Below are 17,837 nucleotides of genomic sequence, written 5' to 3' on the forward strand. Positions count from 1 at the left end.
TTAACATACTCGTGTCTAGGATTTAGAATGTAGACTTGTACCAATGCTGCAAGAAGAATGCAATACTTGGTAGCTCATATGCACCAGTTAAACTCTAGATCAATGTTCCAACAGGCCTCAATGTTTCTGGATTGTGGACCAACATTCAAGCATCCAAGAATTGATGGTCATGTAATGAAGCTTTATATTCAATAAAAAATGAACCCATTGCCCCAATCAACATTATGAAAAATGAAGATTAGCTCTGATACTTTTCATGAATGCTTGTTTATTGATGATCATTACACTTCGTACCTTCCTCATCATATGCTACGATAAAACAATTGCCATGCTGATGTGATTTGGACTTTACATATAGTGGGATTAAGCTGACAGCAATCATTTTTAAACATACATGGCCCATCATTATAGAGATAAAAAACAAAACAAAACAAGAGCAATGTTGAGGATGGGGATGATGGTACATCCCTCTTTCATGATCAAGAATATGATATACATTTAGAAGACAAGAGTCGAGCAACATCACGACAGAGTCAGCAACGAATGGTCTAATAATTTGCCGAGCTCAATGATGGGATGGGATCCATCCCCATCTACCACTTCCAGAAGACATTAGAACCACACTTGAACTTCTCCTTACCCTCACATTCCAGCTTCAAGTCGTCAGAAAGGAAGGGCACATCCTGCAAGATCAGAAATATAAAAACCAAATTGCATAGCAATAATGATGGGTTTTGGTCGCAACCCAACATCATTTTCCTGGTATTATACACAAACAAACATACATAAATACATACATACATACATACATATATACCTGCATGCATGCATACATACATACATAGGAGAAGGTAGAAATTATAATGAAGTTCATTTAACTGTAAAAGACTCTGATACCTTCTTCTTGGCCAAGTCTTGGCAACCGGTGAAGTTCTCAGGGAATTTGCAAGTGCCGTTGGCAACGGTGTAGGCACGGGCAATGTTGGCGTAGCTTGTGGCAAGTCTCTTCTTGTCATTAAGCTCCTAGGTATAATAATAAAAAGACATAATTTGAGACAACCTTAAAATATAAGATCTGCCATTAAGGAATGTATTAGTTAAGATGGTGACAACAATGGGGGTGCATCATGTACAAAATTGATACCTTGTTTGCAGCCGACTTTGCGAGGAGGTCTTCGACAAGGGTAGCCTTGGCGCTATCGGAGCCTAGCACGAGTCCGGCTGCCAACAGTGTGGACGCGAGCCTCGTGATCGCCTCTCGCCGTTTCACACCAGCCCCAGCGGAAGGCAAACTGCACATCACCGCGGGCCTGGCAGGGGTGCTGGGGCCGGCGGAGCATGAATTCCCGGCCGGAGAAACGCTCGCACCGAAGAAGAGGCTGGAGGATGCAGCTGCCATGGCTAGTACTTACTCTGTCTTCTTGGTTAACTCAACACAACTAAGGCTCTGTGCTTTCTGGGTTTTTTGTGGAGATGGCTTAGCTTCTAGATTTGGTGTGAGCTTTAATTTACTGTGTGTGCTGCATATTGCAATTGCCCAGGTGAGCAGGGAAGGATGACTCCTATTGGAGGATTGTTAACCTTACAGGATAAGGATATAGTGCTGATAAGATCCACATCCATCATCCATCCACAAAAGTGTTCCTTCCTTACACAATCTCCACAAAATGGTCAAAAAAGAGAAGCTACACACACACACACACACACACATGTTCCTAGGACAAACTCTACCCTTTCAGACGTGAAACTTCGGCTTACCACGCATTACCGGTTGATGCCCACACCGTCGTGGCTCTCATTATCGAGAGTAGAAAGGGTGGGTCATCGTGCTTTTCTCTATTGGCAGGATTTGTGAGGGGGCTTGGCAGCTCTGAAGATAATTGGCCAAGCAAGGACTGACCTTGGGCATGCTTGGAGATAAAGAGAACTTTGAGTGTCTTTTGAGAAATAAAGAAGACGTGTCTAGGTATATTGGAAAGCCGATGAGTTTTGTGTCACTCAAACATGGAATTCTCTTCGTGACCTCAAACTTGACTCATACATTGTAGCCACCCTACATTTTTGGCACAAAACCCAAATTTATTGTTTTTTGTCAATGATAATAACTGGTTGGACAGTTTGTTAGAAAAGAAGACACTCGAACCTCATAAAAAGTTGTGGTTATTAAGAATTGCACCATATAATGGAACTTAGCCAAAAACAACAAAATTGACTGCGATTGGAAAATATAACTATGTATATGGATAGGCCCTAATGTTGGGTAAGTACTGACTATTACAAATTAGAACTTAATACGAGACGAAGTTAATGTTATGGCTTATAAAATATAAAGTTGCATGTATACTACAATTCATATTATGGTACATGGTCTTATAATTCATGCCACACATTGTACTCATATTTATTACATCATTTTCTGAGCTTCCCCTACATTTGTTATTGTTTTGTTGACAACAACATTGATGCGTGAGGGCAAAGTTCTTATCTTGGTAGAACTTGCACTCTTCTAATGTAGCTTCATTTGTTGTTGCTTAACAATTATGGAGTAGCTTATTCTATCACGTGAAAGACATAAAAGTACGAGGGGTTTATTTACTTGATTGAAATGCAACCTTGAAGTAGTTCCATCTAACTATTTATTTACTTGATTGAAATGCAACCTTGAAGTAGTTCCATCTTACTATTCTTAAAAGAATTGCTCTTACTTCATTTACTTTATCTTTTTGGAGGCGGATTTTTTTGTTTATTTTAGTTTTTATACAAAAAATAAATCTAACATTGCAAATGCCACATTATCTCCACAAATGCCTTCAAGTTAATCAACTCACAAAATTTAACATGTACTATTTGAGCATTTATGTGGTTAATTGGTCCACTTCCCTCTCGAGGGATTTATTAGAGCCATTTGAGGAATCAATGAAAATTGAAGATGAATTGGGGTGTTATGTAATTTTCCTGACATATCAAGTCATCCAGCATATTTAATCATTTGCAGAATATAGGTAATACAAAATCAATTAAGTGTTAGTGAATAAGCAATCATGGAACACACTCATTTAACCGTGGGCTACATTAAACTTCAAATTTATTTAATGAACCAATTATGCTACGATAGAACTTGTTATTATATAACCATATTACACAAGAGAGCATGTATAGGTAGGTAGTTTCCTCAACCGTTGTCTACACAAGACGGGCTTGGGAAAAAAATACTTTCTATGATGTAACCGTTATGACCTTCCTCTTATAACTAAGGAATGATAATTTGTTTTGAAAAAAAAAAAAAAACATGCATAGGTCACAATAAGGGTTGTACTCTATAACTTGATTAACTCTAACAACGACTTTAATTTTGAGGAAGCTCGTCGACAAGAAGATCAATCCATGTTATGCTAATGAGTTTGCTATTGCATTTCAAATGTTAATTTGGAAACTTATCACATTAGGAAAATAAACTTCAAGTGTTTGGATGGGTCATCCATAGTTCTAGATGTATCATGTAGAAGTCATGAAGGGAAAAGGCAAAAACCTAGAAGTTCACTAATAACAATCACCAACATTACCTCCATGTAAAGAAAAACCCCAATTCTCATATTAAGAACCTCACCAACTACGTGCTCGCCAATAGTAATTCCCCAAGCATATGAATCCAAAAATATAAAAGATGGGATCACCAACTCATAGCTTCCATGTCAATTGGAGCAATTGCACATTGACCTTGTTATGATATGTTAATAATATTTGCAAATACAATATTCTCTCTGCCTCCCCCCTAAAGTGTCGTAAGATAAAGATAGTTCATCCTAGGGCTCGGTGCATGTAGAGCTAAGTTGCAAGATATGCCAATATAATGTTTCCTTCGACCTAATTACTTGTTGCGATACTCCATGGGGATCATCAAACAATAACACAGATACACATGCTCTCTCTCTCTCTCTCTCTCTCTCTCTATTTCACTATATATATATGTGTATATGAAAACACCCAATTATATTAATAAATGTGTGTGAAAAACTCTACTTACAAATGGGTGTCAGAATGGAGTATGATCGCCCAATAACAATACTGGAAAATGCTGAATTTCCAATAAGCAAGATGAACACTCCAATGAGGAAAGAACTTCCATTTGCTCGAATAAAGAAATTTGTCACATTAGTACTCCCTTCAACTTTCGTAGACATGCTTTGACTCCATGCATCGAACACAAAACATCTCTCTCTCTCTCTCTCTCTCTCTCTCTCTCTCTCTCTCTCTTTGTTTTCATTTTAATGTACCTTTCTATATTCTATTCTAAATTATACACGTGTCTAATTTTTCAAATCTCAAAGTTTTTAAAGGTTACAAACACTTCCATTTTTAGTTTTGCAACACTATAGTGTTGGTATTAACATAAAAAACATGCTTATATTCAAGCAAGTTCATCCACACACACACTCTCTCTCTCCCTCCCAATACACTAGGTTCATCTAGTCTCATGATCTCTCTTGATATAATTGGTTCAAAGCACATTATGACAATATTGGTATAGGGAATATCATGCCTATTTTGGCTATTGAAAATGAACCCTTAAATTTGTAGACTTTAGTGAGAACAAAGTCAACTAACAACCACAAATAAACTATCCTACATACATGCTTTGCCCATTAGTTGAGACAAAACTCAAACCCTTTTGGAGGTTCTCATCTTTGAGGAGATGGAGACTTTTTGGAAGGACAAAAACAATGTTCAAGAGCAACTAATTGAACTTCGAAGTGCATTGTCTGCTAAGAGATCATATACTCGAATTGGTACAACAATACCTATCAGCCATTGTAAAACAAAGAAAAAAAAGCTTAAAGCACTTCAATTGGTGAACTTGGTAAATGGCACTCCAATGAGGCAACAACATGTCATGTTGAGAAAGGTTATGGTTCACACCATAGTAGAAGGTTGGAATTAGCAACAAATTTGGTTTCAACAATAATTCATAAACCGGTTTGGCTCGAGCCATCCCAAACCGAGCTAAATTTGGTTAAGGAAGCTCAAGCCTAAACCGAACCAACCGCCAAACTAATTTAAAACGGTTTAAGGGTTCGGTTAAGGCTTGAGCCGAGCTATTGCCGATTTCTAGTGGAAGGTTTTGTAAGCCTAAGCCTAGTGGAATACTAGACATATGTATAATGAGCTCGAGGTTTATACGACCGACATGGAATTATTGACTAACATATGCATTAGGCCTATGCTTTTTAGCATGTATGACGCAAAGTAATATTGCACGTGCTATAATGCACATGTCCATTTGCATTAGGAGTTGGTTGAATGTATATATATACATATGTGTGTGTGTGTAGAGTGTGGTATGTATGTAGAGATAGATGTGGGGTCTCTCTCCGACGCCGATCGTCCGAGTGATGCCTCTTCTTCTCATGACGGTCTTTATGCTATTCGGATGCCCTTGTTTTGTTTGTTTGTTTGTGTGTGTGTGTTTGTTGATGATACTCTTGATTTACCAAGTTTTGAAGTTAAACAGGAATAAGAAAGATACAAAAGGACTTTTGGAAAATCAACCAGCCCACCTCCCCACTTGTCTCTCTCTCTCTCTCTCTCTCTCTCTCCTCTGTGTCTGTGTCTGTCTCAGACCAGAAGAATGAGTGGCAGGCGGTAGGATGTATGTAAATGTCTCCTTTCCAAGCAGTACCTCAAAAATCTCAGGACCTACAATAACTACCACCACCACCACCACCACCATTACCATTACCATTACCATTACCACATACCACACACAGACATACATAATACATACATAATACATACATACATACATAACATACATACATAACATACATACATAACATACATACATACATACATACATACATACATACATAACATACATACATAACATACATACATACATACATACATACATACATACATCTCATCTCAAATTACATCTAGTTCTGCAAAACATCCTACACCAGACATCAGACAGACAATGCACAATCTATGCATGTAGGGTTGTATGTATAGACATATCTAGTACTCAAGACTATTATTATGTATGTGTATTATGTATTACTATACAACATTTACAATTTCTAGCTAGACCTGGCTAAGCGGTACGCCACCTCCTCTCCCTCTCACCTCCTCTATAATGAATGATTAGAGTAATCATAGATAGATATATGATTCATGACTATTCTCTGTGCTGGTAGTACAGCACAGTAACTAGAAAGTGACCTCTACCCAACACCTAGTTTTTATGGCACAGCCTGAAGCCATAGCCATAGGCTATATAGCTATTAGCCACATACATAATAGCCATAGTCAGCTAGAGTACTATCCCCAGTGCATGTCAGACACGGAGTCAGAGTAGTCACAATATCATAAGACTAGAAAGACACCAGTCACCTGCATGATTATTTGTACAAATTTATATATATGTATATAACAATAAACTGCCATGTTTTAAATACATATAGCCTAGATGTAGTAGTAGTAGACAGTAGCAGTAGTGAAGGAACTGTTCACCTGTTCCCTGCACCTAATTTGTATTATACATACATATATGATATATGCAAGAAGAGAGAGATCTCTACATAGAAAGAGCAAAAAGGCCTGGCCTTATGGCTAAGAGAAACCTAAAGGATGTATGATAGATGTAGAGAACAGAGAAAGATCTGCATAAACGAGTTAATAACTAACAGATGTATGTATCTCTGTCTTTTTGTATGTAGGTAGATAGATGGAAAGAGAAGAAGACGGTCTCAAAGCTAACTGCCATAGCCAGCCCTAGATAGGGAGACCAGTCAGTCAGTCAGTCAGTCAGTCAGGAAGGCCTGGTTTTTGAAGCCATTCAATTTAGGCATTGAAGAGGATGGAAAAGATAGTCTAAGTGAGATTATGTGAAATACAAATAACACTCAATTATTCTAAACCTAGCCATAGATAGCTAGGCCTGGGCCCACCTCTGTTGATAAAAGAGCTGACTGAATAATATATAGGCAGTGTCCAAATAGAATGGAAGATATAGGCCAAGGCTAAACTCTCTTGCATTTATCTATCATATACCCTATTTAGATAGACTGGCTAACATAACAGGTGTAATAGGTGTCTCTGTCTCTATCTTTCTCTCTGGCTCTGTTGTAGGTACAGTTCAGAGTATCAGAGCCCACTACCCCACTTCTCTCTTATTCTGGTGATAGTTATATGACACAGCAGAGACACAGTGAGAAAGAGAGAGAGAGAGAGAGAGAGGGAGAGGGACCATCTCTTTCCTCTGCTTCGTCGTCTTCTTCATTCCTGACCTTACTGTGTCTAAATATAGCATATATAGATTAGGCCTACCACAAACAGAAAACCAAAACAAGAGTAGCTCTTTAGCTTGACCTTATGGAAGCTTTGGTTCCATCTGTCTCTTGTGGTCTTTGGGTTGCCGGAAATGGATATAGGATTACGGTAGCTCTAATTTCCAAATCAGGTGCCTATTTGGTGGCGCTAAACATAGGCAGGTAGCTAGCTAGCTAGCAAGGTCTCGTAGACCCACATCATTCAACAGAATTCAGGGTTTTGGTCTATATTACATCAATAGGTTCATCTAGGGTAGCTATGGCTATTAGGGTTAAAATCTATAATGGGTAAACTAGGTATGTGGGGTTTCAACACTAGGTTTTCAACAAATCAGTAGCAAGTGCTTAGAGATTAACCCGAAACCCTAGAGTTAGCAGTCTCCTGCTGCTCTCTTTCTCTCCCAGTGAGTCGTGACTGATTGACTAGTGATTTCAATCTAGCTCCCTCTCGTACACACAGACTGAAATTCTCTTTTAAACTGTTAATTTTCTTCTTCTTCCTCTTCTTCTTCTTCTTCTTCTCTATTTCGCCATTGACGATGATGACTAGTCAGTACAAGCTAGGGTAGTCTTTCCTGCTTAGAAACTTGAGGCTATAATGCGTATTAACTCTTCCTAAACTCTCCCTCCTCTCTCTCTCTCTCTCTCTCTACTGCAGTTCAATCATCATCAATCACCATCGCCATCGCCATCGCTACAGACAAACATACATACATAGGCAGTACATGCAGTCTAAGAGGAAGAAGAAACAGCAGGAAGAAGGAAAAAAAAACCAGAACAAGGAAGGATATTTGCTATAGGTATATCGAAATCGGTAGTACTATCTGCTATTACGTCTAGGAGCACAGACAGAGCAGGCAGGAAAAGTTATCGTCCTTTGCTGGTAGCTTTGCACTGCAGCTTCCATGGCGTCCTTCCTCATGCACGTAGTAACTGTCCAGATTTGCTGTCCGTCCTGTGAAAGTCAGACAAAAGTTTGATCTGCAAGCTGGAAACGAAAAGAGGAGCATTGCGTATAGCTGAGCTGGTATTCTCTTCTTCGTTCCTATCTGAGCCCCGTAAAACCCTAACTCGATCAAGGCAGATGCAGAATAATCACGAGGATATCAGCCATCAGTGGTTTAAGCCATGCGAGCTTGAATTCCACATTGTCTGGGTATCGATTGCCTCTGTCGAAACGGGTAGCTTATCTTGCCAATCCGTTGCTGGAATCAGATATGGTAATTGCTGCTGCCTTTGTCAGTGATCCTCCTCCTCCTCCTCCTCGTACATCTCTCCATATCCATTTATATGAGCTTCTCCATGGGAAAGCTGAGTGCGAGCGAGAAGGAGAAGACGAAGCTTCGCGAGCGGACCAGGAGGTCCATCACCACCAAGATCTTCCATGGTCTCAGGAAATATGGCGGCTACAACCTCGCACCTCGGGCAGACATTAACGAAGTCCTGCGCTGCCTGGCTTCAGAAGCAGGCTGGATTGTTGAAGAGGATGGAACAACCTACAGGTCGTCTTCACAGGTCTCTCTCTCTCTCTCTCTCTCTCTTCTCTCTCTCTTCCATCTTCATCTACATGCTTCCTGCTTCCTGCTTCCTGCTTTCTCTCTATCTCCCCTTCTTTGAAAGTTTTGCCTCCGCAGATTGTGATCATACTTCATGTTTTGATGCTCGGAACTTCTTTTCTGTCACTGTGGACTGCAGAAATATGAGGGTACATAAGAGGCAACTAACTGCCAGTCATGAATATGGCCGATAGACCATATCCAACCCATCTGTCTCTTTCGTCTAATCTGGTTTCTCCTGTATCTTCCTTCTTATGTATTCAAAATCTGTATTTCCTGTTGCTACGCTCGCACGGAATTCTGTTAGTGCAGCATCCATTGATCTTTCTGCGGTCACACCCGCTCTAGGGTTTTCTCCTTAGGGTGAAATTTTCCTTTTCCTTCACCATCTCAGATTGGCCACCTCCTTTCCAAACCCCTCCTGCTCCCCAATTTCCAGATATTCTTCGGTTTCTGATCAGTCATCTTTCGATGCAGGCTCTCTAGTTCTTCTGGCATTTCGTCTCCCTGCATGATTTTTGCCGTCCATGTGCGGTGTGCATCTTCTGCTGCATGTTTTTCTTGACAGATTTCTCTGTTTTTGTAAACCATGTTGTGGCGCATTACATATGGGAAGCTCATGTAACCTGACTAACTAATCAATGGGGATGGTTTCATGGTAACAATGATTACTGAACAGGTGTCGTCGTCTGCTAGGAAGATGATGATTAGCAGTTCAGCAGGGGGAGCAGCGGCGAGGCTCTGCTTCAGCGCAGGAGGAGGCGGCGGCAACTTGCACGGAATCAGCAACAGCAACAGCAACATGAACATGATGAGGATGATGATCCAACAGCAGCAGCCAAGCGCCTGTGGGGAGGCAGCTGAAACTGGCGGCGGCGGTAGCCATGGCGCCGCCGCGGGAGGAGAGAGCGCTTCTGCCTCCGGCGGAAGCCTGCACCCGTCCATGTCTAATCCTCACCGACACAACCCTCCTGCAGCCCTTGCGGATTTGCAGGCACACTACGATGGTGCTGCTGCCACTCCGAGCGCCTCCTGTACCGACAGGAACGCTCATGCTGACTCGGCCATGGCCAAGAGAAGCTTCCAAGCTTATGAAGCCGATGATCATGCCATCGGCTCAGCCCTGTTGAACACTGCGGCGCACCCCCACGGCGGCCATGCAGGGAATCTCCATTTGATGGAGCAGGTGAATCACCACCACCAACAGTCTTCGCTGCAGATGCAGATGCAGATACAGATGATGATGATGGAGGAGGCCGCCTGCAGGGGAGGCGATTGCAGCACCACTGCCTCACCTCGCCATGCGCCCATCCGCCATTCTGTAGCAATGGGAGGGAACTATAGTAACAACCATCTGAGCTTTGGCCATGGTCACGGCAATGCAGGCGGTCCTGCTGCCACGAGCTTCTTCTCCCCGGCGTCCTACAGTAGTGCTGGCCATACCCCCACAAGCTCCCTGTCTTGCTTACCTTCGCCTTCACCTTTTGCCTCCCCTGCTGCATCCAGGGAGGTGTATCCCATGTCCGCATCTCGCGGCCATAACTCGCTGCATACTTCTCCTGCTCCTTCAGCTAGCGCTGGCTGCACAGCTCTGCCCACTGCTTCAGGAGGGGGCAACCTGGGCTATAATGACTCGCCTCCTTCACAGTTAGTTGTGACGCCATCGACTATCTCCTCTGCCAATCCAAGATTAATCGGTGGTTCGATTTTCTTTGTGCCCGATTCCGTTGATGCAGATGCAGAAGATGTTAATGCCTCCACAATGGGTGTGAAGGATGAGCTTCTGACCGCTGTCCCGCTTGATGGTTCTACCATTAATGCAAAGGATGAGCTTGTGCTCAACAATCGCCACTTCTATGGATCTAGCCAAAATGTCTGTACTGATGACCAAAGCTTGCTTCTTGCTGCTGCCACCATGGCTTCAGCTCGCCACAGCAGATATAATGACCTTGAGCAAACTCCAGATGGGTTTCCGAGACATGGTTTCATGAACTTCGAGGAGCAAATGTTGCAGAGGAAGCACCAGCTGCTGATGTTGCAGCAACCTAAAGAGTCCTCCATATTTATGGCAAATGTCAACACTCATGCGAACAATGCGACTCCGGCTTCTAATAATAACAATAATTTTTCGGGAACGCACACCATGTACACTTCAGCTAATTCTTCTGCTAATTCTTATGGCCATGGAGCTTCTGATTGTCCTTCGTCTGCTGTAATGATGATGCAGCAGCGGCAGATGTACTCATATAACCCTCAGTATAGCAATCACCCCCAGGTTTACCTGCAGGAAGCCCGTGCCTCCAATACAAACACACCTTTGGGCTCCCCTCAACGCAATGAGACACAGTGACAGTGACTATAAGAGTATCCATTGTGATTGCTCTAAAGCCAATCCTTTGTTTTCCAGTTCCTCTGCTGCATTTTGATTTTTATGTCAGTGCAGTGTGATGTATGCATGGCTAGCTGTAGTGTTTCCATCGTTCTTATGTCAAGCCAGCCAACTGGAGTCAATGAATTCCGTTGCTTTTGTTCCCGAAGAAATCTGATGATCATGCCATCTGAGCTAGATCAGGTTTATGCATATGAAGACGATAAGCTGCAGAAACAGTTCTGTCTTCCTCTTCTTCTTCTCTAATCCCAATCCCAGTAGAGACCGCAGACGATTATTGTATAACAATAACGCAGAGCATTTTCTTTTTCTTTTTGTGCAGCAGTTTTTGTCAGCAGCTTGTATGTAGATATCTACCACCATCATCTAATTATATGTCACCATGTTTTTTGTGTGCGCACACTATTCTCTTCTGGAGAGCTTTGTGTGTGCAGAGCGTTTGTTCAGTTTTTTTCACCAGCAAAAGATGCTCCTGGATTATTCATTTGAGTATATGATTCACTCTGTTTCTGTCTCTGTTGTCTTGGTAATGACATGGTAAAGGTTCATCTCAATTAATTAGGGTTTTGACGAAGTAGATTTTGTAACATGAGATATGGCTCATGAGACAGCTTTGTTTTGGTGAGCTGTTTGCTCTCTCATGGTATGGTGTATCAGTAAAACAACACACGACAGATATTTATGGATATAGTGAAGCCATACTGCTGCTGCTTGTAATTTGAGAATCATTTGTCTGTTAAAATGGTAACGCCTTCTCATCTGCTACGATGATTTCATTGCACATGAATTGGTGAAGATTGCCTACATAATAGTTCGAGAATCATTTGTCATTTGATATGATAGCTACTCTCAAAACATTGGCTGTCTTCTCATCTACTATGATGATTTTATTGCACATGAATTTGTTAAGATTGCCTACATAATAGTTCTGAGTATGGCATTAAAATTTTTACATGAATTTGTGAAGATCGCGTACAGAATATTTTTAGTATGGCATTAAAATATCTAGCCTGATAATACCTGATATTTTGCAATTCCCCGTTAATAATTTAACACCAGATCATGATGGGCGGGATTGCTTAAAAGGCTTATTATACCACACAGCTATGGATGGGTAACATGCAAAATCTGACATAAAACATGGTTGATCAATCATATAAGTTCTCTTCACATGAATTCTCTTCCTCTTGGTTTCTCTATGTTTGCTCATCTGTGAAACTCTGATATAAAACAAGAATCCAACTTGAAATTTGGAGCCAATTTTCGAGATGAAATAATGGTCACCTTAAAGGTCACAATGGGGGATACGATTACAAGAGATGATCATTCAAAAGATAACATGTGACACGTTAAGAAACCATTTAAAAATTGCTCATGCATAGTATCTGCATAAAAGCGAGTGAAAAACAGAACTTCAATGGAAATATTAATCAGTTATGTATAGGAAGTAATAATTTGCAACACGAGCTCCCATTCTCTGGTACCACATTTTAGCTTCCCAACATGCAGATGAACAGAACTTTGAAGGCTTCTTCCTATTGTTGATTTAAGACATAATGTTTAAAATCATGTTTCTAATTGAAACTATATCTAAGTGTTATAAAATACATTTGAGAAGAATCACAGAGAGGCATTTGTGAGAATCCATGTTTAAGGGTCAAAAGAGAGACAGAATTAAAAAAGGAGTTCTAGAATATATCATGTAATTTTACTCGATTTGGATTGGGGAAAACTAAGGTTGACAGGTGTTTCTCCCATAACTGGATCATGTTGTAAACCTGTTACCTGAGCTTGCTAGGGGTTGGAAATACTCTCCGATTCAAGAATTGCAATGTTTTAAGTTTGGTTTTAGAGAGGTACGCTTCATACGCGAATTGTCTATGCATATTCAGAAGGTTGGGAACCTTCATATGCATAAGGTTTTCATACCAGAGATTGGCACAACAATTATTATTACATGATATACACAGATACATGCCCATTTGCGGATTTGTAATCATTGTTTGACCCTGGCACATCTACACCAGAATGCCAGACCTCCTCCTCGCCCCTTAGCAACGATTATTTCTTCATCAGCATAAAACCATATAAAGAAAGGGTCTTTAGTTGTAGGCAAGCGGCCTTCGTCCTCTTTCTTCTGAATATTAAACTTGAAAGGATCCAAAGATCCAATTTTGATATTGATAGATTCAAAGATGAAAGCAAGGATTCGAGTTTTCCAGCTGAATCTTCCTTGGAAAGTAAGGGAACCAAGAGGTCCAAGGTATACACCATTCTCAATAGTCTTGGCCTACCATACAAGTAAGTTTAAATTAGCCCTTTAGTTTTGTCTTCTTTATCCAGGAAAGTACTACTCCAAGGAAAGAACTTACATTGGAATCAAACTTTTGCACCGCAGTTATAGGAAAATACGAGCCTCCTCCTTGCCCTCCTCTCATGGACTCTGAAACCTGAACTTAATATATGCATCCTCATAAAAAGTCATCCAATTTTGATTATCACATGCTATTGAAGGGACATCATGAAGTGATCGATGTTATAATACACATATAAAAGTTCATTCATTAATTAGTATATAATCCACTTGAAGAGATGACTATATCATTGTGTGAACATTCATCGCCACCTATGTCTCAAGTTATAATTATGGACATCACATACAGATAAATGGAAAGTACACGCAAACACAGAGAATCAATTCCACCTCTCTTCTTAGACATAAGCCACCAATTCATTGAAACAAATGGATACATTCATCTGATAGACACACATGACATACAGATAAATGGACAGTACACGCAAACACAGAGAATCAATTCCACCTCTCTTCATAGACATAAGCCACCAATTCATTGAAACAAATGGATGCATTCATCTGATAGACGCATGCTGTAACAAATTAATGAGCATGATGTAACAAATTCATCTGATAGGCACACATGCTGTAACAAATTAATGAGCATGATGTAACAAATTCATCTGATAGACACACATAAACATTGACATGGAAACGTGCATAGAATGATGAATTAATTACATGTAAGTGAGAAAGCAAAAGGGTGCCATGCATGACTATGTAAGATCTTCTAAACCTCATCGTCCAACCATAAGATCATAGATAGGCATAGACAGGTTATAAATAGATACAGAAAATTTGCGTAATAAAGAATGCCATGGATTTGATGAGAGAAAATGTATGAATCAACTACATCCGATATGGCCATAGTGGCTCACCTGTTTCTTACTGGAGGTGAAGATAAGCATCCATGTGCGAGGGCCAGAGCTCCCCCCACCAATGGTCTCCAAGAAATTGGACGGATCAAGCTTCGCTTTCTCCAAAACTCTAATGGCCGAAAATACCTCTAAAGGTGCCACTTTCCTCGTCTTTGCAGCTTTTTTCAACACGGAAACACTGTTATCTACCATAGCTGAATCAGAAGAAGAAGAAGGAGTAGGAGAAGAAGATGATGATGAAGATTCCAATGCTTCTGTTTCTGTGTTAAGTTGAGCAGAGCAGACGATGAGATGGTTGACCGGCATGCTACCATAAGGACGGCGATGATGGCCTAACATTCTGAGCACGTGCTGCTGTTGATGACGATGGACCGATAGAAGATGAAAGGGGCGTGGCTGATGGACTACCCACATGGCCGCGCCATGCAAGTCTGAGTGGAAGCAGGGTCGTAATCCGAAAGAAGAAGATGAAGATGCAGTTGGAGCAGCAGGCATACAGAAAGCCATTATCGCCCACAACCACAGAAGGGAGAAGAACTAATTGCTTTTCAGTTCTCGGGTGTGTGTGTCTGTGTTGTGTGTGTGTGTTGGGGGGGAGAGAGAGAGAGAGAGAGAGAGAGAAAGAAAGAAAGAAAGAAAGGTGTATTAACGTCTTCTAAGGCCAAATTTGGCCCATGAGACAATTGGTTTACAACAATAGAGTATTTATCCAGTCATCATAACTAAAAATAAAATTAAGTAAAAAAAAATAGAACTTAAACTAAAAGAGTTCTAGTAGTGTACAATATGTATGTAGTATACTCGAAAGTGATTATACACTAAGCCTAATTTTATTTCCACCCAAGCCTCTCGAAAAGAAGTGGGGGGTCAAAGGGTCTTGATGTGGGTTCCAATGTAGAGAGTGCCCTAGCCATGGCTTCTAGGCGGTGTAGCTCACGTTCCCTTATTTTCAATATTGCGTCCACATCACGTTGAGTTGTTTTGAAACCCGGCACCCGAGGACGTCTGGTTCTTCTCTGGTTTTCTGCCTCATCAATGGAAAGGCCGAGTGGTGCAAGTGTGTCGGCATTCGTTGTCTCCTCAGGTTCCTGAAAAACTGCATTTGTTACATGTTCGTGATCATTAGCAGCATTATTGTCAACATTTTGTAATTTATTCTCTCTGTGTTGTTTTAGCGCTAGAATGTATTTGCCTAATTTCTTTATATCTAGAGTATCTAATAGTTTGGGGAGGGTGGGAGACGGACCAAGTATGTCTTGGTATTGTGCCCTTATCTCGGCATAGGTTGGACACTTGCAAGTAAAGTGGTACTCATCCTCTATCTCTATGTGACATAACCTACATATCCTTTCCTCCCTAGGGACTCCACTAGTACGGCCATTTTCAATCTCAAGTTGGTGAGATGATATTCTAAGTTGTCCTATGGCAACCCTTAGTGCATGTGGTAAGAATACATCTAGATATTTTGGCCGTGTGATAAAACCTAACTCAGAGAAGTGCATGAAGTGTTTCTTATAGTACGACATTTTAGATGGGAGTGGCTCTAGTGGGGTGATCCATTTACACCGAGTGTAAATTTGCCATATTTCTTGGCGTATTACTTTATTGCGGTTCTCATGAGAGATTAAGGTGTTATCACTCGTGTGGTTGTACCTAAGGGGAGGTAGGTTATTAATGTCTAGACCATTCGCAAGAAGCCAAGTCACCATCATGCCATACCATGAGCTAGTATAGCCGGACTCATACAATGATCGAGAGGCCTTAAAGGCTTGATGAGATATTCTATCATGTGGTTGGCTATGTATCCTATCAATAAAGACTACAAGTTGAAAAAGTGCCTCTACTAGCATTGGGGGTAACGTGAACTCGGCCCTAATAATGTCATGTGGTACAGTCGATTTGCTTCGAAGTTGGCGTGATAGCATCATCACCAATGGTCTCTCTAATTGCGTCCACATGAAGGATGGTAATCCTGGAGCCCAAACCGCAGATGCATACATGAGGGAGGGGGTCACTAATGAGTCAAAGAGCCACCCTTTAGTCCGTGGCTCTTGAAAGTGTGCTTGGTGGCATTGTCTCTCTAGGAGTGAGAGGGATGCATGTCCTCTCGTGAGTCTATCCTTCGCTGCCTGTGTCATCGAAAATTTACCTGAGCGGGCACTAAAAGTGACTCCGAGATATACGTACGATCCAACCACCTCGACTGGGCTATGGGAGATAGTTAGGTGACACTTAGCTCTAACTTGGGCCGATGTGTGGAAGATAAGGACTTTCGTTTTCCCTAGATTCACTACCAATCCTCGTTGTACACAAAAGTCATCTAAGGCATTGAGGTGCCTCTGTAGGTCGTGTTCGGATTCAGAGAGCAAAACTATGTCATCCGCATAGAGCAAGATACGAACCTGCGTATCCCCAAGGACCACTCCGGTGCCTCCCTCACGAGCAATAAAATCTGTGATCTCATCAATGTAAATCCCAAAAAGCGTCGGTGATAGGGGGCAACCTTGTTTTACACCAATAGTGCTAGTGAAACGATATATTAACGTCTTCTAAGGCCAAAATTGGCCCATGAGGCATTTGTTTATCTATGTGATGAGGGTGAGAAGAGAACTCTGTCCGAGGCCCATATGGGGTGGGTGACTCATGGAAATTGACCATTTCAGTTCAGGTTTGTGGCTGAGAAGAAAGCTCTGTCCGAGGCCCATATGGGGTGCGTGATCAGGTTTGTGGTTGGGTACATACATTGCCCGACTGGCCAACAATGAGAAAGAGTATCCTCTCGGTCAATGGATGATGCATTTGAAACTTCTGATGCGATTTTCATGTATGACTAGTGTAATGTAATCTATCTATTCATCATGTAAGTTCAAAACACGAATGTTGTGCCTAGATTTGTCAAACCAGGAATGAATTCCATGGAAGAGGAGGAACACGATGCATCCCTAATCTGAAAATATAGAATAATTGCTCTCTATAATCTTTTCCGAAAAACCTCTCAAGCTATGAAGTTTATTTAGTGATGCAATCCACAAGAATACATCATTAACAATTTGTCATTTCATGAATTCTTCCCTTGATCTGAAATTTGTTCCAATTCCCAACACTAATAGGCTTCCCTGGCACCAATTCTACATCACCGAATGGTCCTCCGTAGCAGGTTACCATTGGGCTGGTTTATTTTCACTCATCTTGATAGTGTAACACCTACATGGACCAAATAATATCTCTATGCATAGACTACAAGAAAAATTAGACTAGAGAAACTTAGTTCATGACACCTTGGTAATTTATTGTAATCAGTCAAAAATACATTTGGATATACCTCTCCTC

At 41.1% G+C, this 17,837-nt stretch overlaps 4 protein-coding genes across 4 annotated transcripts in view; 2 read left to right on the top strand and 2 right to left on the bottom strand.

Annotated features, from left to right (window-relative positions):
• The window catches only part of LOC147869566 (Plastid-lipid associated protein PAP / fibrillin family protein), a 91,760-nt gene that overhangs the window by 40,244 nt on the left and 33,679 nt on the right, over window positions 1-17,837 (top strand). The window lies entirely within an intron of this gene.
• PSAN (photosystem I reaction center subunit PSI-N, chloroplast, putative / PSI-N, putative (PSAN)) lies at window positions 443-1,487 on the bottom strand. The gene is made up of 3 exons (XM_087330838.1): window positions 1,145-1,487; window positions 898-1,023; window positions 443-683 (listed from the first exon to the last, which is right to left on the bottom strand). The coding sequence occupies exons 1-3, from the start codon at window positions 1,397-1,399 to the stop codon at window positions 594-596; spliced, it is 471 nt and encodes a 156-aa protein (XP_087186964.1). The 5' UTR covers window positions 1,400-1,487; the 3' UTR covers window positions 443-593.
• On the top strand, window positions 8,149-11,664 carry LOC147869574 (uncharacterized). The gene is made up of 2 exons (XM_087330839.1): window positions 8,149-8,843; window positions 9,564-11,664. Exons 1-2 carry the CDS (start codon window positions 8,619-8,621, stop codon window positions 11,232-11,234), a joined length of 1,896 nt encoding a protein of 631 aa, XP_087186965.1. The 5' UTR covers window positions 8,149-8,618; the 3' UTR covers window positions 11,235-11,664.
• On the bottom strand, window positions 12,831-15,093 carry LOC147869575 (microbial collagenase). The gene is made up of 3 exons (XM_087330848.1): window positions 14,508-15,093; window positions 13,646-13,723; window positions 12,831-13,563 (listed from the first exon to the last, which is right to left on the bottom strand). Exons 1-3 carry the CDS (start codon window positions 15,012-15,014, stop codon window positions 13,270-13,272), a joined length of 879 nt encoding a protein of 292 aa, XP_087186974.1. The 5' UTR covers window positions 15,015-15,093; the 3' UTR covers window positions 12,831-13,269.

The sequence above is a fragment of the Azolla caroliniana genome, unplaced genomic scaffold (assembly GCF_043228905.1).
Source record: "Azolla caroliniana isolate FFs.n. ecotype wild unplaced genomic scaffold, voAzoCaro1.0.p SCAF_1, whole genome shotgun sequence".
Classification (NCBI taxonomy): Eukaryota; Viridiplantae; Streptophyta; class Polypodiopsida; order Salviniales; family Salviniaceae; genus Azolla; species Azolla caroliniana.